Source organism: Crocodylus siamensis, chromosome 2 (assembly GCF_052110815.1).
Source record: "Crocodylus siamensis isolate JL-2025a chromosome 2, ASM5211081v1, whole genome shotgun sequence".
In the NCBI taxonomy this organism is placed as follows: domain Eukaryota; kingdom Metazoa; phylum Chordata; order Crocodylia; family Crocodylidae; genus Crocodylus; species Crocodylus siamensis.
In genome coordinates, this window is record NC_143396.1 from 83,822,725 (window position 1) to 83,848,868 (window position 26,144).

A 26,144-nucleotide genomic window follows, 5' to 3' on the forward strand; every position below is an offset into this window, starting at 1 on the left:
TCTCTCTTTCTCTTTGACATTTTCCATCCCTCTTCTGTGCCTACTGCTTTTGTCCAGATCTGCCACCTTGCATGATGCATCAGAAGATAAGTTTGAACATGCAGCCTCTGTCATGGTGCTGACCCCTTCTAGTAGGGAGTCTGGTAAGAAACAAGTGAAACGAAGGTTTAGGCGGAGAAAAGAGACTGGTGACACTGGTGAGCATGCAGAAAAGCAAGGAAAGGGCAAAGACTGTAAATTGCACAGTGAGGTTACAAACTCCAGGTGGAATGCACTTCACAAGGAGACATCTGATTCATCATCTTCAGATGATAGTCAGTGGGCACAGGCTAAAAGGAGATCCAGAGAGAAGGTCAAAATGCCCAAGAGAGAGAGATGGAGCAGTAGATCTTGCAGTAACCAGGATGGGTCCCCAAACAGTAAAGCCATTGGACTTGTCACTCTTGGGACAACGGGGAAAAAGAAACAGGAGGTGTCTGATTCTGATAGCCAGACTTTAAATCACCGGAGAAGAAAGTTGTCAAGATGTAAAGAATCTTGCTTTTTGCAGTCTTCAGTGTCCTGTCAGGAGGCAAGGAGTTCCTCAAGAAAATATGGAAAAAACAAAGGGAAAAGCTGCCATACAGATCTGCAGACTTCATCTTATCTTAGACCAAACAAAGATCTCAAGGAAGGCTTTACAGAGGGAGGCTCTGGCAATCATGCTCTCGGAGTTCCCGATAATGAAGTACCTGTTGTGCCAGGGCCCAGTGTGACTGATGCTGTTCAGAAACCTCCTGTTTCATGTGATGACTGGTCTGATGATGTAGAATCATGCAGGTTAGTCTCTAATAAGAAAGATTCAACGTTACCAAAAGGAATTTCTTATTGCTATGAATTATAGATGTGCCTTTCACCTGATTCTTGCTACCACTGGCATCTCTTGTGTACCTACTTCTTAGTAATTAACTTCTAGGGACTATGATACATTACACACATGCTTGACAAAGAGATTTCTAAAAATATGGCACCTTAAAAACAAAAGTAGCTGAACTGAAATATGTGGGGGGGGGGTTTCTCCCCTAGAAATAGTGGCTTGTCTATATAGTTTGAGACACTGTGCACTCTAGCAGAACGCTGCTGTATTTTGAATTTCTGATTAGCAACAGAGAGGAAAAGCAAAGGACACACAAATCCATGCTAATGAGATATGGAGCTGTTCGTTCTTGGGTGACTAGTTCAAATCCAGTCTTGGTCAGTAGAGACTGAAATATAGCTCTGTTCATTGACCTCCATAGAGTGAATCTGTGGCCTACTAGAGTAGACATTAATATTGCAATCTGATGGGTAGTCACAGTAATTACCAGGATATTAAAGATTGTATCAGCACAAAGACAGAATTAAGTTCTAGGTCAGGATTGAGGATATGGCCTCACAGTGTGCAACTGTTCATACTGCTGCTGCTGCGCTGTATTATACGCATGAAGAAAGATCTTTGGTGCCCCACACTGTCATTCTGACACAATTCAATGTTATGGACCTCTCGTAAATACATCAAGTAATAAATTCAATATTTGAAGGATTAAAATATTAAAAAGAATTAGCATAGGATAAAGTAACATCAACAAGTTTCCCTAATTCAGTTAAGCAGAGAAGTGGCCCTGAGGGAATTATCAAAGGAAAGGATTTCCAACTAACGTCATGGCATTAAACCCAGTATGTGGCATGTCAGCGGATTTGAAGGCTGACACACTTAGGATTCTGCTATGAGGAAGGGCAATGTGCAGCTTCTGAACCAGTGCAGGAATCTGAGGTAGAAAACTGAGGTGAACTTGAGTATGTCTTTTGAAAATGTAGCTGTCTGGAGGTTCAAAAGCTAAATCAGGCATCGAAATTAATATTTCTTTTTTAAAAACCATGTTGGTCTTGATTCTCCTTTATGCTGCAACCCTTTTGCACTGCCAGGGAGCTTAGTGTTAATGAAATTCAGTCATAATATCTTAGTACAGTAGCTGAAAGCTTCTTTCTCTGCTTTGCTGGGGAAAAAAAACCTGTCATGAAGGCCTAAACAGAACCAGAATGAGGAAATGTGCATGCTGTGAAACTGTATGATGTAATCCAGGGTATTATGACTTTCCAGTAAACTGTAAATATTCTGATTAAGACAATTATCAGGCTGTAATAGACAGTGTCCTCTATCATAGCAGAAAGTATGAGCAGATCAGGTACTACTAGCAGATCACGTGCTGTATACTGGGTTGGCCAGGCCACAACATAGAGCCCTGTTCCATTACTGATTTTTTTTGCAGTCACCAGTTTTCTCTTTATTATATTGACATGGTGAGCTCCTTAGGGCAGGACTGCATTTTAATTCTTTGTTTGTACTAGGCCTAGCACAGTATGGTCTTAATTCATGGTTTTGGCCCTTAGGTGCTATTGAAATTCAAAACAATAATAATCACTTTAAGAGATCCCAATATGTATTATGGTACCATTGTGATAAATCCTGTAGAAATATCTGGCTAGGAAGTTCAATCATTTCCACTTACTTATTTCAGTTTCAGAAGTACTTATAGTTATGTTCATACAGGGCTTGCACTAGTTCAGCTGAAAGTAACCCTTGCAACTTTCTCCTGTAGATAAGAGCTGCCTGACCACTTATCTGAAACTATATTTTCAAGTATCAGACAACTTAGGGATGTTTCCCTTGTTCTTCTTAGAGTGAACATCAACATATAGAACAGTAGTTTTCAACTTTGTGGGACTCAAGGCACCCCTCACTAGACTTGAGGCACCCCTCCATAACATTTGTGAATTGAGTGACACTCAATTTCAAAAACAAATTCATATACTACTCTGCTTACCCCCTTGCAGAGGGGCTGGCAGTGAGGGCGAGAGGTTATTCAGGCAAGGACGAGCCTGAGCCTGCATTTATCTACTTAGCTTACATACTTATCTCTGTACACTTTACACCTCGTGGAACCCTACAAAGCATCTGGCAGTACTCCAGGAGCCCCCAAAACCCTGGTTGAGAATCACTAATCTAGAATGTGTGGGGATGTAGAGGATTTGGCACCCTGATAAGGGAGTGACAAGTTTTCTCTGTCAGACTCTGCCTTTTTTCACTGAGTTCACTTTCACAGTATTGCAGCTGTGCTAATATTAGATGAGTAAGGTGGGTAGGTGCTTGTCAGGCCAGCTTCTCTTGGTCTGCTATCTGGTACCAGGTAAACCAGTACAGCCTGCTCTATGGTTGAGTTGTCGGTGACTAAACTGGTGCCCTCACCTGGACTAGCCTGGGTGAGGAGGATATGTGGACACCCAACAGGATTAAAAACAAGACCTGTGAAAGGGTGGATGAACACATTGTGAGCCAACAACCATCCATACCTGGAGAGAAGATGAGCACCATCAGGTCACTCTGCCTGAAGCATCACCAATGATGCAAAGCAACTCAACTAAACTCTGAGGTGCCCCAGTGGCTGCAGCAGCCTCAGGACTGACTTGACTTGAAGATGGGTAGGGCTGCTTTGACTCTCTCAGGCCAACTTTGGCCAACTTTGGCCTGAGAGCTGGAAGAAATGTGGAAGGGGTGAGGCAGAGTATCACTTGCTACACTCTGCAGCCCTGTGCAACTGATTCAATCAGCATAGCTTAAATGAGCCCTTAGCCCCAAGATCTGCTCAGCTGCATGGAGATTTTCAGCTAAGAATCTGGCCTGCTTTCTTTAAATGCTGCCACGTTAACAGCCATAAATTCACCCTTTGCTCACTCGCAGGCATAATGCTGTATTTCTTGCTGTCATTCCTAAATATATCACCTCAGGAAGATTATGCATCTAGGAAGGATGCTGCAAATTTGAAAGCATGATAATTTTTCATGGCTTGTAAGTTACCCTACTTGTTAAATTTGAGGGCAGCTAAACAAAAAGAAAGAGATTTATTATCTTCCTTATTATCTTATATTATTTATTGGGTCTGATTATCCCAATTTAGCTAAAAGAGTCTTACCAGATTTTTGGTTCAAACTGTGTCTGCACATTCATTGACAGATGACGTGTGGCTTCTTTCTGTAGAGTCAACATGTTGGGGGAAAAAGACTGGAAAAATATTGGAACAAAATGCTCACTTTCTGGGTTTGTGCCCAAATAGTACAAACTTATTCTCTTCAGCAGGTCATGCTGTACAACATCTTCCACACATACATCCGAGTTGAGTATTTCAGGACCAACAGAATGCTACAAAATATTAATAATATATTAATATTTTATATATTTTAATGATTTTCACCATAAGCCTATGATATACATGTGCCCCAATAAGCAGCTGGTTATGTGTTTATGGTAAGAACACCCAGGCTACTTGAGGTATTTTATTAGTGTAGGGATGTCTAGCTAGTGGTCCTTGTACTGCATCTAGCCTGCAAGGGATTAAAGTATGGCCCCAGACTTCTGTCTGGCCTCTGCTGCTCCCATTGCTCTGGCTGTGGCAGTGGTCCCTGGAAGAGAAGAGCAGAGGTTGCTCATACTACCTGCATTGCAGCAGCAGCGGGGGTAATTGCCTGCATAGTGATGTCAGCAGGTGGGCTCGCACAGCAGGGGGGAAAGGCAGAGGAAGGAGGGGGCTCATGTGGCAGTGATGGAGGAGGATTGCCTGCACAGTAGTGGCAACAGTGAGGCTCACACAGAAGTGGTGGGTGGAGAGGAAGGGGCTTGTCTATGTATTGGTTTGAAGGGGGTTGGGTGGGGAAGGCACACGTGACAGAAATGCTGGGGTGATCACAAACGTGGTGTAGCAACAGGGGACCTCATGTGGTGGTGTAGGGGGCAGGGAGCCCATGCTGCCCTTGTAACATGCAGCCTGTGCAGTGTGTGACCTGGGACCCATGAACTTGGCAGCATGTGACCCCCAGCCACTCTGAAATTAGACAGCCCTGCATTAGGGGACCCTCCTACATGATGGTCTCCTTTCACTGATCTGATAAGTTGGGAGAGAAAATAACTTTTTCCTAAAGGATGGAGTGAGGTGGGATAGAAGAGGAACCAATCTACATCCTACCTCCTGTTTTAACTCTGAACTGCAAATCAGCTTGGATAGACAGATCTTGGCAAGGAGGAGCGCAGACTGCAGGGTTTGCTCATTCTGCATCTTAGTCAGTGTTGGAGCCAGGATATATGGAAGTCTGTGAATGCTCTCAGATGTATATGTAGTGACATAAAAGGTCCTGTGTGTGGTCTAGAGAACAGTGCACTGTACTGTGACTGAAGATCTGGACGCTATTCTTGATTCTGCTGCCCAGTGTCTCCTTTGCCCTGTGCTGACTTCCTTTGCAAAGTGCTTTGAGATGTACTGATGATAAGTTCTGTATGAAAACTAGGTATTGTTTTATGAAAAGGCTTGGCAGGGAATGGTACTTGTGGCACAGTGGGCAGCTGAGCTGAGGGCATTGTTAATTCCTAGCCTCTAAGATTACTACTTTTTTTTCAAAAGCAACACCAGCCTTAGTATTTTGGAATGGGCCTTTCAAAACAACATCTTACTTTCCCCTTCCTTCAACACAGTGTAACTGATTCCTGTCCACCAGGCTCTTGACACAATGTGCATAGTAAACATGGGGATTTGGAGAGCAGGTATATGTTTTTATTGGTGGAAAAGTAGATAGATATAGGAGCAGTTGAGGGTGGTGGGGGGTGAGGGGAAGTGTTCTTTATATGTTCTGTATCTTGAAGCAAAACTGGACCCAGCTGCTTTTTCCAGCCCATCTAACAGTTTGATTCAAGATGACATGAAAACTGAGACACTGCTCAGTGAAATCCATAACTGTTGAAAAAGCAGGTGCTTGGAAGTTCCCACAACGTCCCCAAAGGTCACCAATGTTCAGAATGTAAGTTCTGAATGAAGGTATGCACAGATTGGGTAAACAGCACCTTTAACAACTTATTTGAATAGTTATGAGGGATTTTCAGACGCAGCATTTGTCTGACTCTTCTTTTAGCATTGGAAGTGAAGTTAGGATGAAGTGTTTCTGAAATCCTGTCAATAGCTAACTGCCTGTTTAGTACACACAATTATTTTCTTTGAATGCATTGGATTTCTAGATTGGGATCAACAAAGTGACATATGCCTACCCAGAAGCTTTCAGATTTTTGCTGGCATACAGACCGCAATCAAGTCTACAAAAGAAATATATTTCTGTATGCTACTGATCCATAAATACAACCCCTGCTTAACGCTGTTTCACTTAGCGCTATTTCGCTATAACGCTCGCTTTACATTGATACTCAATTCCACTTAGCACTCAGCGAATTTTGTTATAATGCTCATAGGCATCATGCAACGCCATCTTGGTTCATCAGAAACTTTTTGTTTCACTTAATGCTATTTCGCTTAACGCTCATTTTTTTGGGAACCAATTAAGAGTGCTAAGCGGCAGTTGCCTATACTGGTTTTGTTGCTGATTTGTGGTCTCTTGCTTCATTCATCCTTACTGTGAACTTTACATAAAGCCCATTGAAGTGAACAGAAAAAACTTTGAAGCCATCTTTGCAAGAGGAATTTAGGCACCTAGATGGGTATTTGAATCCATGTACTTCACCTCTCATAAGAGTACCTTACACACCAATCTAAAAGCAGGGTTGGGGTGAGGGCACTCTTTTGGATGGAACTATTTCACTTTGAATAGAATAAATAAATGTTCATTGGAGCAAGGACTGGAAGCCAGCTTCCCCACTCCCAGGGGAGTGCCTTAACTTCTGACATTCTCTCTCAGCAGGTGAATATTGAATTATGATATTAAGCAGACGGACCTCAAGCCCAATCCCTGAGTAAAGAAGCTTCTTCTTACCTGTCAGTTGGGCATTGTGGCCAGCACCTCTGGGTGGGCGCAAACCCCCAGCCTTTTAGTTAATTGCCAAACACACTAGCTTATTGTCCACAGAGACACCACATTGCAGGGCCTAAGTCTTGCCAGGTAAAGCTAAACCCCATTTCATCCTGTGGACTTTATTATATTTCTAAAAGAGAGGAGGCATACATGCCTTCACTGCATATTTTAAAGTATAACCCTCCCTCCTGGGCTGCTCCAGGAGGCTGTAGACAACTGCCTGGCATAATTTAGGGAGATCTGGATCTTCCTCTGATGCCTTGTAGGGCAGAGAACTGCCTGGAGCCTCCCTGACCTGCTCTTTATGTCAGTGCTTGCCATTTGCAAAATGCTTGGAGAGCACCCTTACCAATGTCTTCCTAAAGGAGTTCTCTGGGGATACACGGTATTAGATCCCCATACCTGGTTTAAAACGAGCATGGGAATCACATCCCTGGAGTTGAAACAGAGGTTGTATTATTAACAACAAGGCCAAAACAGGTAGTGAAGATGCTCATTCCCCTTCCTCTTTATTAGCATTGTAGTTAAGGCATTTGCCTAGATACTAGGAGGTATGCCTGTATCCTCTGCCTAAGGAGCTGCAAATCTACATCTCCTGACTTCTGGAGATGTAACCACTAGGCTATAGGCTGTTCTGGGGGGTAAGGGTGGAAGTACCCTATTCCCATTTAACAGCTCTGGTGAAGCTGTGACATTGTGCAGAAAAGTATTCCAGATTCATTGCACCGGAAAGAGGGAGCATGACTCTCAAGCTCAGTGGTTAGTCTATTCAGCTGGAAGGATGAATCATGTTTGTTCTGGCCTCGACTTCCAGGACTACTTGTGCATTTTATGCAACACTGGCTTATGTAAAATACAGAAATAGTGGTGGTTGAAGCAGGGGGTGCTACTTCCCAGCTGAGTGCTCAGGTTTATGCAATGTACTTCATTTTGTGCATGTTGTCTCTGGCCTGACAACCCTCAGATTATTTTCTTAACTAAAAAATAGCAGAACTATAGACTTCTGAAAGTACATTAAACAGCTCTGATTGAGGATGTAGCAAATCTCTTTCCCAGACCACTTAAAATTTCCCAGACAAGCAGTGCAGACCAGAAAAGCAGTGCATTAGCTGGACCCTAACAAAGGAATGTAAAGATTTCGAGAGGGCAGAGAGCAGGGAGAGGAAAATTGGGTTTAAAAATGGAAAGCTTAACTGTAGAGAAATTTCTGTTGCTCCCTAAATATTTCCTTTCTCTTCTGGAGCTTGCAGGGATCATGTACATGGTCTGCAGCATAGGGCTGATCACAGCTGTGTTTATTGGGGCTGGTACTTGTTACCGCAGAGTCCAAAACTAAGTTCCTCAGAACCTGTTCAGCCTCTACCTAACCTTGGAGGTACCTGGAGCCCCTAAAGCCTAGTTCCACAAAGGGAACATAGCTGTTGCAGTGTTGAGCATTGCAGCATGTAACACTTAAGCTCTTAACAAGAGCTACCAAAGAAGTGAGTAGGAAAAGCTGAGGATGAGGTGTTATAAGTCTGAGCATACTCACCTGCACTGGCAGCTTTGAGTTCCACAAGAAACAGAACAGCAATGGTCATTTTCATTTTCGGCCCAGCTGGAGGGTTGTAGCTGCACTACAGCAACTTGGTGGAAAAGCCTACTGGTTAGAGCATTCAACCACACAGAAGTCCAAGAATCTACAGTCTGCTCCAGTGCTACAGGTCAAAAGGGGGCATCAGGATGCTCTTGACACTCATCACAATTTTGTGTGGGATCCAGCTACTGAAGCAGCAACAGACCCCAGTGAGATAGAGGGAAAGCCTCATTTGTGAATCCCAGTCAGGCTTAGACAAGTGCTATTGAGATTAGGGTATTTTGGGCACCTGTGGGTTTTAGGTGCTTCCAAGATTTGTCAGCAGCTGAGTTTTGAGGATCTATATTTGGTGTTGAAGTGTCTAATGTGGCAATTAGGTATACCAGAGTTGCTTTGGACTTACATTTTCATGAATGTAGTTTCCCAGGTGTCTAAATCTAGGCAGGAAAATGCTCATCTTGCTTGTAGAACCTGCACAGGTGAATCTTCCCAGAGCATATCTACTGGATAACAAAGCAGAGACATAGGAGGCAGTGTCATTGCCAGTGCCCTCTTGTGGAATAGCCCAGTGACTAGACCATTTGTGCAGGACATTAATAGCCTGCTATTTAATTCACTCCTTTGCTTGAGGGACTTTGAGTCATATTTCTCACACTCTAGGAAAGACAGTTCCAGGCATTGGACAAGTTGCAAATCTCAGACAAAGGGAGGCTGTGCTTCAAGGAATATTTATTTATCGATTCAACCGTTCAATGTCGTCCACAGGAGATAGGAGAAATTGTGTAAGTCTCACACCAGAATGCTAAACACCCTAAGAGTAAGGGGTATGAGAGACCTACATTCAAGACCCTGCTCCAAATAAGGTAGAGCGGGGATTTGGAAAGGTTTGTGCCCTAACCACTTGGCTATTGACAGTAATAAGGAGTGGGATTTCCCTCTTTTTTCACACAAAATCTCAAGCAGTTAGTTGAGTAATTATCAGGCAGGGTGTAGATCTGAAGGCGCAGGTAGAAGAGCACTTTCCCAGCCAGTGCTGTAAGGTGGGCTGGAGGATTAGAGGCCCCCCATCCCCACCTCAAGGTAGCTTCAATCCACCTGCTCCACCGTCCAGGACCAACTAAAAAAACCCAGACCGAACTCCCTCCACTCCCTTCCCTGCTTCCATTCTGAAGACAGTGCCAGAGCAGGGCTGAGCTGCAGTCAGCCCAGCCCTGTATACAGACACAAGTTACTGAAGATAACTTCGTTTTGATCATCTTCATCTGAACCCTCAGACAAAAAGGGTTCAGAGTTTCATGGGACCGGTCCCTTTTAAAGCACTCTGCAGTGATGCACTTCTGTCTGGTCATGGCTGTAGAGCACTTTCAAGGGCCAGATTGCCTGAAAATTGACACTTCTGTCTGCACCTTGAGATCATCCTCAGTATTTCCCACTGACTATTTTACATGCCCTGTAGTCAGTTTGATTAAACCCATTATTAGGCACCTAATTCTCCTGAGTACCTAACTTGAGGCTGTGAATTCCACAGGGCAACATGACACCTAAGTTCCTTTGTTAATTTTTCCCTTGGTTTCTTTAATGCTAAGCTTGGTATGTTAATTCATATACAACACCAGTCTTGAGTGGCACTGACAATGCAGTAAGATGGGAATTAGTTATAACTCTTTATATGGTTAAACATGCTATTTGTCAGTTATAACAGAAAATGAATAGGACAAGTGTTGTAGTCAAAATAAATGGTTCAGTTAGCATATTCTAGTGCAGTTCGCTTTCGGTTCTCTTCTTTATGCTGATCACGTTTCAAGAAATCAAGAGAGAGGCTTATGAAAACCATTATGAAATTATACTAGTGTGGTACAACATTTTCCAAATGTGTTTTTTTTTTCCTAAAGTCAGATAAAGACAGCCGCCTGCCTGGTATAATGGAAGGGCAGGGATGACAGGGAAGAGGTATACAAATTGATTACATTCAGTATGCAGAATTAATGGGCTTCATTCACTCTGTGTTGAGAGGGAAAGGAAGACCAATTTGTCATTTAGAACATTTTATGTTAAAAAACAGGAACAGACAGAGAAAGAGAGTGCATAAGCCAAAGACAAGTGTATGGAATGAAGGACAGAGAAACCCAGCATGCTGCAGTTTACTGCTGGATGAACTACCCAGAAAGAACAGTTTATTGGCAAATTTAACTCTTTTTGCTGTTGATCAGTTATCCATGGGCAGAAAGCTGTTCCAAGTCCCACTGGTTTCGGATAGTCACAAGAGTCCAAAACCCCCGCCAAGGATTGACTGGGTACAATTTAACTAGCAATGCCAACTGTTCTGGCTATGCTGCCTCCAGCAGTAGTGGAGGGTTTGGCATCCAACTGGGTAAGGGATATCCGTGTACCAAGACAATTCTCCTGAGGCCAGGGACATCATACGCTGTATGATGCTGCTTGCCTATTAAGACACTTACACTCTTACACACACACACACACACACACACACACACACACAAATTCTGTAGTTTCCCAGGTGCCTAAATCTAGGCAGGAGAATGCCTATCTTGCTTGTAGAGCCTGCAGAGGTGAGTCTTCTATATATCTATATATATGTATGCCTTTGGCTAAATTAAATCTTCTTGTCTAGAATAAGCGCACTTACAGAGAGAGGGTCTTTCCACTCCCAATTAGAAAGACAGCTGTGAAAAGATTGGACATATTTAAATAAAAAGTTTGGGTTACTTCTTCCATAAACAAGCACCTGCAAATGTGGGCAGTGTATGTTCTTCTTCAGGATACCGTTGCATGAGAAGCAAGAACATCCATTTGTAATGACTGCCTTAGAGCACAACCCAAACACAACCTGATCTAACTGGAAGTTGACTGACCAGTGAGAGGAAGACTGAGTTAATGTAAGAAGCTCCTCTCAGTAGTGTAACAAGGGGTGATCCAGAGGAGGACCAGCTCTGGGTGTCAACTTAGGAGGGGCACAAAAATTGCCTTCCACACCCACAGAGTCTGCACCATGGGTAGCAAGAAAGGCCCCACAGTGTTGCTCTGGAAGCAGCAGCCAGTGCAAGGACACCACGTTGCTACAGCTGCTTTAAGAGCAAGAGCAGGAGTGGACTGCGCTGCAGCTGCAGCAGCCACCAGGAACTGGGAAGACTCCTCCCCATGCCTTTCTTTCCCACAGTTTGCCCGGCTTGTTGTGCCACTGGCTACTTTATCTGGCATTGTAACAAGGCCCTTCTACTTTATTCAGTGTAATTGTAACACAGTGTCCCAGAATTATCAGATGATGATATCACTGTCATCATCAGTCTTTCTGGCTAACTCATTAAGGACAATCAATTAATCTATCAATTAATCTATCAAACCATGGCAACCTGAGGAGGTATCACTTACAGGATGATGACAATGTAAAATGCCTATATTGAGTATCATTTGAAGCATGATCACCAAGGATACAACTTTCCATAAGTCTTGCCTGTCCCCATTGTGAGCAACGTGACTGGTTTATATACCTCATGCTACTAACTGTTCAGAGTATTGTACAAAAGTATGGCTAGAAAGGGTCTCAGAAAGGTTGGCAGGGACCTCATATTGCTGTCCTCTCTCTTCTGTTTTTGAAAGCTTCAGAGAGGCTTTGTTAATTAATGCCCTGTGGATTGCACAGATGTAAATGAAAGCAGAAGTTGGCCCAATTAAAACAATACTATAAGGATCTGGGTCTGAGTGCTGAAAAGGAACATGCTGAAGCCCAATATCCTCTAACAAACCTTCATTTATTATTTTTCAGATTGACACATTGAAATTAACATACAGGAATTCAGTCATGTACAAATTCATTTTACAACATCAATTATTTCACGTCTATTAATACCAGTTCACATGTAGAGTTTATAGCTGCACCTTTTGAAAGAGTTAAGTCTTTAATTAATGTAATTTATAATAAGCTAGTATGGGTTTTTTAAGATAAACGTACTTTAATTCTATATTAAAATTCTACCTCTGGAGCCTTAATATAACCCTTTTTTTATGACTTGTCTACACTGGGAAGAATGCTGTGTATCAAGACAGGGTGTAAATCCACAGGGCCTTCTGCCTTTCTGCAAAGCTGGTGAAGCTCCCAGCTTTTGGGGATGGTACAGTTCATTGTAAGAATCAGGCAAGGGCTGGTGCAGGATAGTGCAGCATGATTAAAGCAATCTGTATTCTAACTCCTAAAGCATAAAGCTAATTACTGAAGGACTGGCTAGGATAACTGCTGTTCTCTCTAATGAGGAGAAAATTGTTACTTTGAATGTAGCAGGAGAACTACAGGAGTTTCCCTATGCATTAATTCGGCCCTGGCCAGATTGCCCCCCAGCCTCCCTCCACATGGCCAGATTGAAGCCAAGCTGCTCTCCAGCCCTCCTCCTTACATTTGGATCAGGCTCCACTGCATCTACTCCATACACTGGATTGGGCCCATTGGCTGGATCTGGCCCATGGAGGGACCAGGCACTGCCCTTCTAGCCCACAGAGCAAAAAGATAGAGCACCACTGGTTTAATGTGGTAGAAGGCTAGTACGTACACCATTCAACTCCTTTCAAAAGTAGCTGAGCAAGTTTTACCTAGACTTTTATGTCATATTATCTCCCCCTTGGGCAGAAACTAGGTTTGCAAAATGTCAGCCTCATTAAGTGAAAACTCCAGACAGTTACAAATACCTGAAAACATAGGGTTAAAATGGAAGCGACATAGGCTGTTGCCACTACTCCAGCTCACATTATGCAATATATTTTATTTTCAACACCCCATAATTGAATTTTCATTGAATAAACTTTCTGGCACCCATGACAGGGAGAAGTATACAGGTTGCTTAACAGTTGTAGCCAGGGGCTAAGACACATATGTATGGTACTGGTTCTAGTCCCTGCTAAGCCATTGGACACTTCCTTCACTGAGGCATCTATCTGTCTGTCTAAGTGGCAGTTAGGTGGCTAAATACGTCTGAGTCTGTGGCTTAAGACAAACCATATGCTTTGCATCATTCTAAACTGTTCTCATGAGTAAATAAATTTGAAAATATATAAAGGTATGCAGAAGGTACACAAAATTGTTTCTAAAATCATTTGCTGTGGACACTTTCTGCCACTAGAATGCATCTCTTTTATCCCATATCTCACTGTGTTTAGAGCCAGAAGGGGTTATTATATCATCTAATGTGACCTGCATATCACAGAGCCTTTCATTTCCCCTGTAGACCCACAGTTTAAACCCAAGACTTGTGTTTGTCTAAAGCACAATTTAATTTATAATTCAGATAGTGTTTCCACTGAAGAAGACTTTTATTTCTTTCAAAATGGCGATGTCACTTATTTGAAGCTCCCAGTGGGGTTGTAGGTTGATATTTTACCTTTTAAAATAATTTAAAACAATTCTGCAAATGGTTGAAAAAGACTCTGGGGTACCCAGTTTAGTTGTCAATTTTCTAAATGGTTTAAATGCTAAAGTCTGTAAAATAAATTATATGTAGCTGGAATTAAAATGAACAAAGCCTGTATTTTTCCTTTGGGAAATGGCTTTAATTAAAAAAGAAAATGAAGTTGCTTTTTTATATAAAGTTCTAGACTGGGAATATGTGTGTGTTTTAGCAAAACAATTATTTATTCAGTGTTTTAAAGTCTTGGTCCTGCATAAGGTACAGTTTCAAGAAAAAAGTCTGTACAAAGGAAGCCATATAAGGGCTGAGATCAGTTTATCCCGCCTGATTGAGCTAGTCCAGGTGAGAATGTGCACAGGTACTTTTTGCAGAATGTGGAGTTACCTCAATGAATACAAAGAACTAATGAAATGTGCAAGAGTGTATTTTTTTTTCTTTTACAGAAAAAAAACTGCTTAGTATAGGTCCCATTAATAGATCATTGAACCAGCTGGGGAGGCAGCTCTCGGTTCCATGTATTGTTCACTTTTTCAAAACCTGCTTTTTCATTTCTGGTTTTATATCTGGAAGAGAGACTCTGTTCTGCTTTTCCGTTATTGTAGACTCATTTTCTCATGACTCTGGGCCATGCTGTGAAAAGACAGGGAAGGTAGTTGGCTTTGTTCAATAGAGCATTTGGTTTGTCTTTCAATTTTCCTTTCTGCTGGTTATAGACCAGGCCTCCTGGATGCTGTGTTGCAGCCAGTAGTTACAGTGACAGTTACTGCATACTTTTTTTAGGTCTTCTTGTGATTCATACTGTGTGCTCATTTGTCCTGAAGGGTGCCTCTCTCCCCTTCCTATCTTTCCTCAGGATAAAAGTATACTGCATGACAGCTCCCTCTGGGAACTCAGGGACCACCTTTGTGTATTTTGCTCAAGAGTTTTTCCTTAGGGTTGTTTAGGCTGTGCTGCAACTTCTGTCGCATGTCACAGAATGTTCCTTTTCTAAATTCAAATTGTTTGCTTTAAGTTTCACATGCCTGATAGAGCGTGGATAAGTGCTGTGGTTACTACTTCTCTGTTTTGAGGTTGATGTATTTGGGGTTTCAATGCAATGCACATGGCTTTTTTTTTCCAGCTTGCCATCCATTTTAAATATCCATTTAGCTTTTCTGTGAGTATCTCTTAAAATTAAACCTCCTTTTTATTGCACAGCCTTAGAGCAAAGTCTTCTGTTCACCTGCAGAACAGTCCTCCATCCTTCTGGAGACACTGTCACCCAATCTGTTTGTAAGCCATTAGTTCTGATTATTGGTTTTCTTATTGTGGACAAATGTCTACTCAAAACTGACTGAGATCACCAAGTCATTTGGCAAGGGCCATGGAAAAGCTATCACATAAAAATGTTTTTAGGGCTACTGAACACATCTACAAGCTTAAGCAAATACTAAATGACTGCTCGGTAACCAGCATTACTGTATAGCTGCAACGCTGCACGGCTAGTTTTAGCAGCTACTGTGCAGTAGCAACAAGCATGCCTGGTGATGCTATGTTGCCATAGCAATGGGGTACGGTGATGTAGCTATTCACTGTGGCGATGTGGCATCTCATGTAGAAGCATCCACTGAGTACCAGAAAACCAAATGAGAAAATCTCTGCATACCTTTGCCATTTAGAGTCAGCCCATACATGCTGTATCTACAACCCACCCTTAGGGCTTGCTGCATATGTCTTTGTGTTCTCAGCTAGCAGCCACCTACCCAAAAAAGGGATGGGGAAATGGAAAAGAGGCTTTTATTCCTTTCTAGAAAGCACGTACAGTCTTATATATATTGCTCCCAAGTCACCAATCTGACTCTGACCTTCCCAGAAAGGTTTTCTGTACCATTCGTACTTTGTTCGTTTTAACTTGGGGCCAGATTCTCTCTAGCATTTTACCAAGGCTACTTGCTACTCAACACAAACTGGGGAGGAGGGAGGGTAGAACTTGCACCCTAAAAGACTTGTCCTACACAAGGGAAGAGACAAGTAGTATTTCTGTCAATTTGTGTCCAAACTGCATAGTACATTTAAAATATAACAACAACTATTCAGATTCTCCCCTTCCTTTTGAAATTAGTGAGAAGTTGGGTGTCTAATATATTTTTTTATTCTGGCCCTGTATGACAAAAGGGAACAAGGAACATATTTTTGGGATCTAATCTTAAAGGTCACAGATTTGGGCTCTCATGCATGTCAAGGCTGAGAATGAAAAAGCAGTGTCTTTATTTTTCTCCTTGGAAAAGTCACTCATTGTGTGTTGCTGTCCTTCCTGTCAGGATCTGTCACTGTGAGGGAGATGATGAAAGTCCCCTCATCACACCATGTCGCTGCACAGGAACCCTGCGCTTTGTTCATCAAGCCTGTCTGCACCAATGGATCAAGAGCTCAGACACACGCTGTTGTGAACTCTGCAAGTATGACTTTATAATGGAGACCAAGCTCAAACCTCTTCGGAAGGTACAGTATTAATAACTTAATTCTATTCACGTGGCAAAGGGATAAGATGACTACATAACCTGCTGACATAGAGAAACTTTGATGTTTTCCAGATATCTTTTTAGTTACAGTGACAGCAAAACCTAGTGGGCCAGATCCTCTGTTGAACCAAAGTCAGTCTATTTACTACAGCTGATGACCTGATCTAGTGTGACTCTCACTGTTTGAACACATATATTAATATTGTATCATATGATATCTGGTGGCATTTAGATGTCCCAATAGACTTTTCTTGTTTTGCTTTGTGTTGATGTGTTCATAGATTTTTAAGGCCAGAAGAGACTCTGAAAATCATATAATCTTACCTACCAAATGAATATAGGTAGCAGAATTTCACTCAGTGTATTTTCACATTTTCACTCAGTAATGCTGAGATTTGTGTATATACATGGGATAGAAACTGGAGGTAATACAAATGACCTAGAAATTGTGTTAAATTTGTGTAGAAATTAATAATAAGCTATATGCATTAAGATAATTTAATGCAATCTAAACTAAACTATGGAGGAAACATACATCTGTAAAGTCTAATGTATGCTAGCTTGGGACAAAGAGTCTTTTAGAAGAATCCTTGAAAAGTCAGGATAATTGAAAATTGTTGATAGGGTCATAAGGAGACAGTAAATAACTGTTATTTTGTTAGGAACGTAAATCTGGTAGGGCCTCCTGGCCTGTCAAGTCCAGTCCCTTGCATTTGTAAGCAGCAATGTACCTAAGGAGTTCCCCAAATCACCACTTCAAATCCTTACATGCCAAGTACTGCTGGAAATGTTTCCTTTTTGTCATTTCCCCTCTACTATATCATCTCACTTTGTTAAATGTTGTCATGCCCTTAGATTTGTGGCCAGTCTTGAATATGGTCAACAAACCCAATTTAAGGTTAAACATTAATGTCAAACTTCCTGAAAAGTGACCACGTAAAACTGAAACCTCTGACTCAATAGGTAGTCCTGCACAGGTACCAGAGCTTGAAAAGAAGTGCTGGGAATTGATTCTTTTCTGTCCCTCATCCAGAGATAAACTGTTCCATTGATGTAAACAAGAGTAGGTCACGTAGCATTGATTTGACTTGCAAACTTCTTATTACCAATTGTAATAGGCTTTACTGTTTCCTCCTCCAACTTCTCCTCCTTCAGCTGTGCTTTACCAAAACAGCAAGTCCTGCTTAGTTCTTTCAAGGAAGAGTTGTAGGCATCCATACCGAGGAGAGGATTCGGGACATGGGAATCCAAGTTTGTGGAGATGCCTTCCTACAACCCTGGCTCCATTCCTAAGCTCTGAATAAGAGAGGATTTTTAGACACTCCTGTGCTTAGTATGTCTTACTGGTTTCTTGTTCAGTGTGTCAGCAGCCCCATAGAGGCACTTAACTGTCTCTGTCTACAGTACTGGAAGCTTAGGGTGTCTAACACAGGATTTTAAGCTCTGCTCTGGGAGCCAAGCATCTGGAAGTTAGTTGTTGCATTGGCTGTTCTGTTAGCACTTACATGCATTATCAGAGGCCCTTTGCGTCTCAGCCTTTCACGGGCCCCTCTATAGTATATATTCATACATTCTTCTAACAAAATCCGAGAATGTATGAAAAGTCTACATCTAAATATCATGCAGTCAAGATGGGAGTCAGAAGGGACCATGATCCAGACTCATCTGGTGTAAATCCACATGCCTCCCTTGGATCAATATCCTTATGCTAATTTTCATTGGCTTAACCTGCCCAGTGCCCTTTGCAACTTAAGCAGTATTGAATGAAATATAGAATTATCATCTTAGTGAAGCTTTGCATTGACTAAAATCTTTTTTAAAAAGTAATATTTTACATGGAGTCAATGGGAGCTCAGTGCCTTGTAGCCAACTAAATACAGCTTTAAAGGCCTAAGTTTGAAATATAAGGCTACTGCATTTAGTCTGTTTGTTTTCTTTCTTCTGATCTTCATTATCTCTATTTATGGCTATAAAGTAATTTGGTTTCACTTGCTGCTTTTTCCAATCAGCACTCTCAATGCATAATCCCCCTGTTTCCTATTTAGGAAGTCACCTTGTTATCATGCTGAGAATTAGAGAGACACAATTTAACTTGTGTTAGCATTTCTCATTCAAGTCTATCAGGTAATAGCCCCACCCCTGAGAAAGTCAATTCTCCTTTAGAAAAAAGATGGAATCTTGATAAAGTAGATGCTACAGTTCATAGATATTCAATCTGATATTTGAAGCATAGTAAAAACAGAAACTGAATCAACATATTGCAGTGATCCATATGAAATGGATGAAAGCATCAAATTAAAATGTGCATAAACACAGAGATATCTTCAAATGCCGATTTCCCCAAAGTCTCTTAGTATGATTATATTTCAAATTACTTTTCATATTTAAATTTTTCTGTCTGTTTAAAGACTTCTGGTCTCTGATGAGATATTTTCCTTTAATGTATTATCCCAGCTGATTATTCTCTGGTGCCAAATATGATTTTGATTTAAGTTTGGAAACTTTTAAAATAACTGTTTAGGAAGCATAAGCAATTTTACAAATCATTACCATGTAATTATTATTAACCATTACATGCAAGTGCATTAACTTTTTGTTTAGAGAAACATTAAGCAAAAATTAAGGCATAATTTAATCTCTACTTAGAAGAGGAGCAGAGTTTAACAGGATCAGGATGATCCCCTTCACAAAACCCATTACATATTTCTATATAGCATTTTTTCATTATTCAGAATAACTAACATCTATAACTGACATTTATAACTTTTAATAGTCTAAAGACTGTGGCCTCTTGGTTAAGGCATTGAAGACTGTGTGCATGTATACATATATTTGTTTATAGACTGATGCTTCGAAGCAAATGAAGCATTGCTTAGCCTAATGTCTTTTATAATTGAGGGAACTATGTGACTAGCTTAGGTAACCCACTGATGTCTTTACTGGGGTAAAACAAAGCTAGATTCTTTTCTAGCCTGATAACATTAACTTTAAAGAATAAATTGATAGATTGTAAGGCCGGAAGGGACCCTGGAAGATCATCAGGTCCAGTCGCCTGCACCAAGCAGGAAAGATAACTGGGGGACAGGTGACCCTAGCAAGGTGACTATCTAGTCTCCTCTTGAAGATTTCCAAGATAGGTGCTTGCGCCACCTCTGGAGGGACCTTATTCCACAGTCTGGACACCCTGACTGTGAAGAAGTTTTTCCTAATGTTGAGCCTGAATTGGTTTTCCAGGAGTTTGTGGCCATTACTCCTAGTTTTCCCCTCAGGTGCCCTGGTGAACTGTTCCTCACTGAGCCCTCAATCTACTCCCTTAGTGTAGCTGTAAACTACTAATCATGCTGTTATAAGAATAATAAAATATATGGAAGCAATAACCTCAGTGAAATAGGTTAGCTCATACTTAAGACTATCTAAAAAGAAGAAATAATAGCCGCTTCAGGTCTCCCAATGCAACAATAAAATCGATTGGCTCTAGGTTTAGTGGAAAATTAGCTTGATTGAGATGACACTGGCTCACCTATTAGATCAAAAACAGTTATTTCTTTTTAATGCAGTGGGTTAAAAATAATTATGCTTACTCTACAGAAGACTGCTGGTTAAGATACAAGACTAGATCTACAGAACAGCTTATGTGCTCCAACAGCCAGAACTGTGATGCACTTTTTTAGGCATCCTATTATCTAGGGGAATTCAAGACTTAAATTAATCAGCTAAGTTTCCAATAAAAAGGATGGGGAGGAGTTAAACACTGGAAGAATGGGATTCACAAAAGCCAATATGCTCTTTCAGGAGCTGCTGCAGGTAGTAAAAAATGCTGAGCATGTGGCTTATCTTTACTCCTTCTCTTCTCTGGGACACAGGCACCTTGCTTTGGCTGCAAACAGGTGTCCATCATCATTCTGAACCCTAAAACTCTGGATTGGCATAAGCACTTTTCTCACAACATAAAATTTTCACTACACACAAATACCACCCCCACCCTTCTTACCCAAGAGCTTGCTGGTGAAAGCAGCCACCTGACATGTGGGAGACCAAGGCTGCCTGAGCAGATTTGAATCTTCTTCTGCCAAGTGAATTCCCTAACCACCAGGGTATTTTGGGAGTGAGCTCTGTTAGTCTCTGCTATTGAAGACAAACCAATATGAGGGAGGTCAGTTGCCTGAAGAAGATAAAAGTGACTCTGTAGCCTCATTAGGATAGTCACCAGAGAGATAAGAAACCCTTGAGTCGACTCTGCCCCAATGAATGCATAATTTAAAATAGTTAAACATTTAGAGGACAAAGGCCTGGAACCCATATCCTCCCTTTCCCCTGGAAGTGCACCAACCACTAGGCTATGAATATATACATCTGGTCCAACAAATAGTTATTGGATGAAAAATGGACCAGCTGCAATAGGAAAGCTTGAGAGAGCTCTGTCTCAGAATACTCTGTTGCTGTTGCTCACAACATTGACCTGTGAGCTGAAGTTTGTTTCAACTTAAGCAGAGGAGGGAATGTGGTTTTCCCACATTGCAGACAGGTGTGCTAAAGAACCAGCCATTGGATAAAGCAGGATCAATCATCACCATATTTTCTTTGCTCCACCACTATATGTCTTATGTATGGCTTGATTCATTGCGCGTGCTCTAAGAAATGCCTACCACATCTGACCTTGCAGGTTAGACAGGAAGAAGAATGCCCAGTTGGGGCACAGACACCTAGCTGCTCAGCATTGACAAGATCTAGGCATTTCTGGGCTTGCACAGAAAAAGACCCCCAGACACAGGATTAGGTGGCTGGTGCACAGGGGTTTTAAGAATCTAAAACTTGGTCTGAGGCACTTAACTCCCACTCTTTGTGCCTGATGTCTTTCATGAGTCTAGCTCCTTACTTACTATGCTGTTACAGCAAGATAAACAGAAAAAAAAGAAAAAACTCATCCCATTGCACTCACAGCCGAGTTTCCTTGAGCCCTGGAATTCGAAATGCTATGTTGCCAATTGTGAAATGCAGTATATTGTGTTTGCTAAAAACTGTCCCATAAACACTTTGGGAGAGAACTGTATGCCACTCATGTTTGTTTCCATATGTGTTGCTATGTTGCTTCAAGGGCATGGCAAGATTTTCAGTCTCAGCTCACCCATACAAGCTCACTCCATACACTCACTTAGTAGATTTCATAGATTTCGTAGACATCAGGGCTGGAAGGGACCTCAGGAGATCATCAAGTCCAGCCCCCTGCCCAAAGGGCAGGAAGTCAGCTGGGGTCAGAGGATCCCAGCAGGATAAGCATCCAATTTACTCTTGAAGGTGTTCAATGTAGGTGCTTGAACCACCTCCGCTGGCAGGCTGTTCCAGACCTTGGGGGCTCAGACAGTAAAGAAATTCTTCCTTATGTCCAGCCTGAAACGGTCTTGCAGGAGTTTGTGACCGTTCGACCTCGTCATCCCTTGGGGCGCTCTGGTGAACAAACGTTCCCCCAGATCCTGGTGGTCACCCCTGATAAACTTATAGGTGGCCATCAGGTCACCCCTGAGCCTACCTATGCTTTTCCAGGCTAAAGAGTCCCATGGCTCTCAGCCTGTCATCGTAAGATCTGTTTTCCTGACCTCTGATCATGTGCGTGGCTCTCCTCTGGACTCTCTCAAGCTTCTCCACATCCTTTTTGAATTGTGGAGCCCAAAACTGGATGCAGTACTCCAGCTGCGGCCTCACCAAGGCCGAGTACAAGGGGAGAATGACGTCCCGGGATTTGCTCGAGAAGCATCTATGGATGCACGCCAGCGTTTTGGTCACTTTACTAGCCGCAGCATCGCATTGGGGGCTCATGTCATCTTGTGGTCAATGATGACCCCCAAGTCTCTTTCTTCTGTAGTGCTATCCAACGTAGCACTGCCGAGCCTATAAGGTTGCTGCAGGTTTTTCCTCCCAAGGTGGAGAACCTTGCATTTTTTGGTGTTAAACACCATCAGGTTCTCGTCTGCCCGTTTGCTGAGCTTGTCCAGGTCAGATGCATTAATATAAGGCATGTGTGTCCAGACAAAGTGTCAGGCACATTATAACTGTCCCAAAGTCCTTGCACTCTATGTAAGAAATTCTCATATAGTCTCAAGCTAACTTTTTACAAAACACACAGAAGTAGACTTGGATCTTGTCAGGTTAAGGAGGACCCAGAATCATGATCTCCCACTGTGTGGGCTAGTGCTCTAACCACTAACCTATTAAGCAGTGGTGGGCAGCTGTGACATGATCAGCATGACCACTTCTGCTGCTTAGTCAGGCACCTACCTTCAGAGGAGAGCTCAGGATCCCTGATGTGAAGCCTTGAGTCAAGCATCTAATTTTGAGAGGAGAACAGCCTTTCAAATGTGTCCATTTCTTTTGTGCTGCTTATTGGCTAGCTGTGGGGGGGGGGGAAGGGGTCTAGCTAATCAGCATCTGGACTCTGAGCTGTCATTTGGAGGCATTTAACTCTCCTGTTACTGCAGGGTAGCCCTGTACCCAGTTCTGTTTCCAAGAATCACCCTGCTGTGGCCAAGCACCCCAGTTTTACTCACTGCAAAGCACCTCTTGATCTTACCATGCATTTTTTAGAAGTTTGCTTGTAACAGAAATGGTACTTTTTTTTCCTGAAGGAATTAGCTAAGGGCTTGATGATTTGTGGATAATCTCCTTTATTGGGAGATACCACAATAATTGCAATGAACGCAAAATATGTTGAAAGGTGTTGATTTCTTTTTGTTTAAGAGCTAGCTTCACTTTGATAAATCTTATTTACACTCATTATTTAAGAACATGCCGTGTGGTGTTGGCTGCTGAAAGCAATATTCCCTGCAGAGAGGGCTTTGTGAGATCCTGCTGTGAAATCAAACTAGTCTCCATTAGGAACCACTCCTCCCAGCAGACTAGACTTTCTCAGAACCTGGAGTGACCGGCAGAATCGTACAAGAAAAAAGGAAACCTGTGAACAGTCATTACTGTGTTGCTTGCTGTTTACTTTCTGTCACTCTAGCTGTGATGCACAAGCCACCTGTTTGGTTTTTTTAGGGGTTTTTTTTTTAATCAGTTTTCTAACAAGGTCCATGATAAGAAGGGATTGCCAATATTGCATAGGTTAGGTAACGCAGACCTGCTGTGGGATTCGTTTTCTTTTAGCCTAATTTGATGATTACTTTGCAATCCTTGACACAGAAAGAAGGTCCTATGTTTTCCTTTGCTTTCTGATGCAGTTACAGAGCGTTGTCAAGGCAACCTGGCATCAGTGTTTTCTTTCCCACAGTAAACTATGCTAGCCTCAAACATCGCTAGCCTCAAATCACGCTCATTTCTTGTAATAGGCGAGGTCAGATGCTTCACCAGTATGCACAAAGGCACAAAGCTATTACTTTTTTATTGGCTATCATGTCATTATAGTGAACAGCTCTTGGGCTCAAGGGAGAATGTGTATATTAAAGCTTTTAAAGTTAAAATAATTCTGTAGCATTTATGCCCTGTTGTGCTGCCTCAAGGATACAAGGGACTGTTCTGTATAGACAGTTGTATTTCTAATGTTTCAGTGATAGCAATAGAGCATTACTGCTAATTTGTATGTAAATAGATCAGACTTCTCGTGACTTGTTCTATAAGCAGAACAACAGATCATAAATGTTTCTCAGTGGTGGAATTTTGATTAGCCACCCATGCCAATATTTCTTCCTGTTTTATTCAACAGGGATTTTATTGCTTCTGTCCTGATTTCCACTGACTTATCCCTGCTGAGAAGCTGCCCTGCTTCTCCTTTTTATGACCTTGAAACAACTGCAAGATATGTTCATGCTAGTAAAATGTCATCACATCATAGTATAATGCATGGACACCACCAGGCAGCAGCTTCCCTTGGAGAGCATACAAGACAGCTTGTATTGTTAGGGATTTGGGCTTGAATGTTTTAAGAGAACAGACAAAACTTTGGTTATCATGATATGAATGAAAAGCATTTCCTCTTTTGCTTACAGCTTTTCCAAATTCTGTTTCCCTTTTCCAAAGGCTGATTTCAGTAATACTTATCACAACAAGGGATTCAGGAAATTGCTCAACTTTAGATGTTAATAATGTCCTCCTCTGTTTCTCAGAAATGCAATTCTTGCTGCATTCCAGACTGTTATAATATGACAGAGGTACTAATCACTGAGGGCTTCAGGCTCATCCCCAGTTCCCCAGTGTAAATCAGTGCAGAAACTTTTGCATTTCAGCAGCTACTGAGATTAACAGTTCTGACCTGAGGTGTTTGGCCCGTGAAATTTGGAATGAAGTGAGACCCCTTGCCCACTTTGGCACGTGCAACTCCCCATTGTTACCAAATTTGCCCCTCCCCACGGTTGTTGGAGGGCACAGGAATCAGCAGCACATGACATAGCAGAGGCATGCAGTGGAGGCAGCAGCTGGTGGCCTGGGCACTGTGGAGTGATGTACTGGAGAGGGGAGTAGCAGCCTATAGTGGCGAGGGAGATCAACAGCCCACAGTGATGACAGGGTCGCAAACAGCAGCTCACTTCTCTAAAAGGGTGCTGAGCCCCGAACTAGACAGTGGAACTCTCCCCTTATCGTGAGAACTCTAGTCAAGTATGTGGTCATATGGACATGGGGTTTAGGAAATCACTGAGTAATAACAGCCAATTTTAAACTAAGCCCAAAACGGCACATTTTCAGTCCTCAGGCCGAACTTTGATTTAAAAGAACTGTTAGCTATTTATTGACTTTTATATGCTGCCAAAACTTTTTGCCTTGTCTAAATATGAGGCTAACTCAGGGCACTTATCTGGAAGAGGATGTCTTGGCTTTTTCTTCCTGCTCTGAGTGTTAATTATCTTTTTTATGCAATAACTGTTTAATGCAAAGGGCATGAACATTTCTGGCAGTGGCAAACGCAAGCCAGGACTTCCCTCATTCCCAGTTGAGTAACCTAACCACGAAGCCAAGGTAGTTGTTTGCTCCTTGAATTGTTTAAACATGTTAGCTTACCAAGTAATTGAATAAGATTGTGCAGGGGACAGAACCTAGGGTTCTCTCCCTCCAAGAAGAGTGCCCACCTACCAGGATACAGAGTTAATCCCCTCTTGCATATTCTTCTGGCCCCATGACACTCTCGCTTTGGGTGGCCCAGGAACCCAACTTCAACAAGAATGGTAAAAGATGCTTTTAGAACAGACTAGCCAATGACCTGTCTTAAGAAGTAGAAGCTGTGGGCTCAAACCTACATAGGGTGAGTTAGGCCTAAAACCCAGGTCACCTATTTTCTGGAGAAAGTGCCTTAACTAATAGCATACTGGGCAAAATGACAATGTACATCCTCTTTTTCTATTCAAGGATTTGGGGACAAACATAGGCTTTATTCACTTTCCTAGATGGAATAGGACGGGGGTGGTCAATGTTTCTGGCAGGCATGCCACAAATTAAGGCCCATCTCCTCCCCAAGTGCCAGTGTACTCCCTGCCAAATCTGACACTTTGCTGCCCACCTCCTCCATGATCTGCCGCATGCCAAATACAACGGCTGCCCATGACACTTATGGTACAGATGTTGTAAGCTGGCCACCCCAGAATAGGATCACAACAAATCATAAGCTAAGTTAGATGCTTTGATCACTGTAGTGGATAGTTTCTGAGATTATATGGAATTTAAGAGATTTCTAGGTTGAGATGCAGCTGTTTAAGAGCCACATAAGAAATCTCAGCATGGTGCAAGATGGGACAGGCTCATACTTAGTGACTTCAGTATCTAAAAATTCATCAGACAAGGTGGGGTGTCTACCTTTTGAAAGCTTGATTT

General features: G+C 42.1%; 1 protein-coding gene across 2 annotated transcripts in view; it reads left to right on the plus strand.

Moving 5' to 3' along the window:
• The window catches only part of MARCHF1 (membrane associated ring-CH-type finger 1), a 479,517-nt gene that overhangs the window by 425,699 nt on the left and 27,674 nt on the right, over positions 1–26,144 (plus strand). Inside the window, exons 8-9 of one of the 2 annotated variants that reach the window (XM_090036253.1) lie at positions 58–819; positions 16,152–16,332. In XM_090036253.1, coding sequence (XP_089892379.1) covers positions 58–819; positions 16,152–16,332 — 943 coding nt within the window. The remainder of the gene's footprint in view (positions 1–57; positions 820–16,151; positions 16,333–26,144) is intronic. The other variant, XM_090036254.1, reaches the window with a different exon arrangement.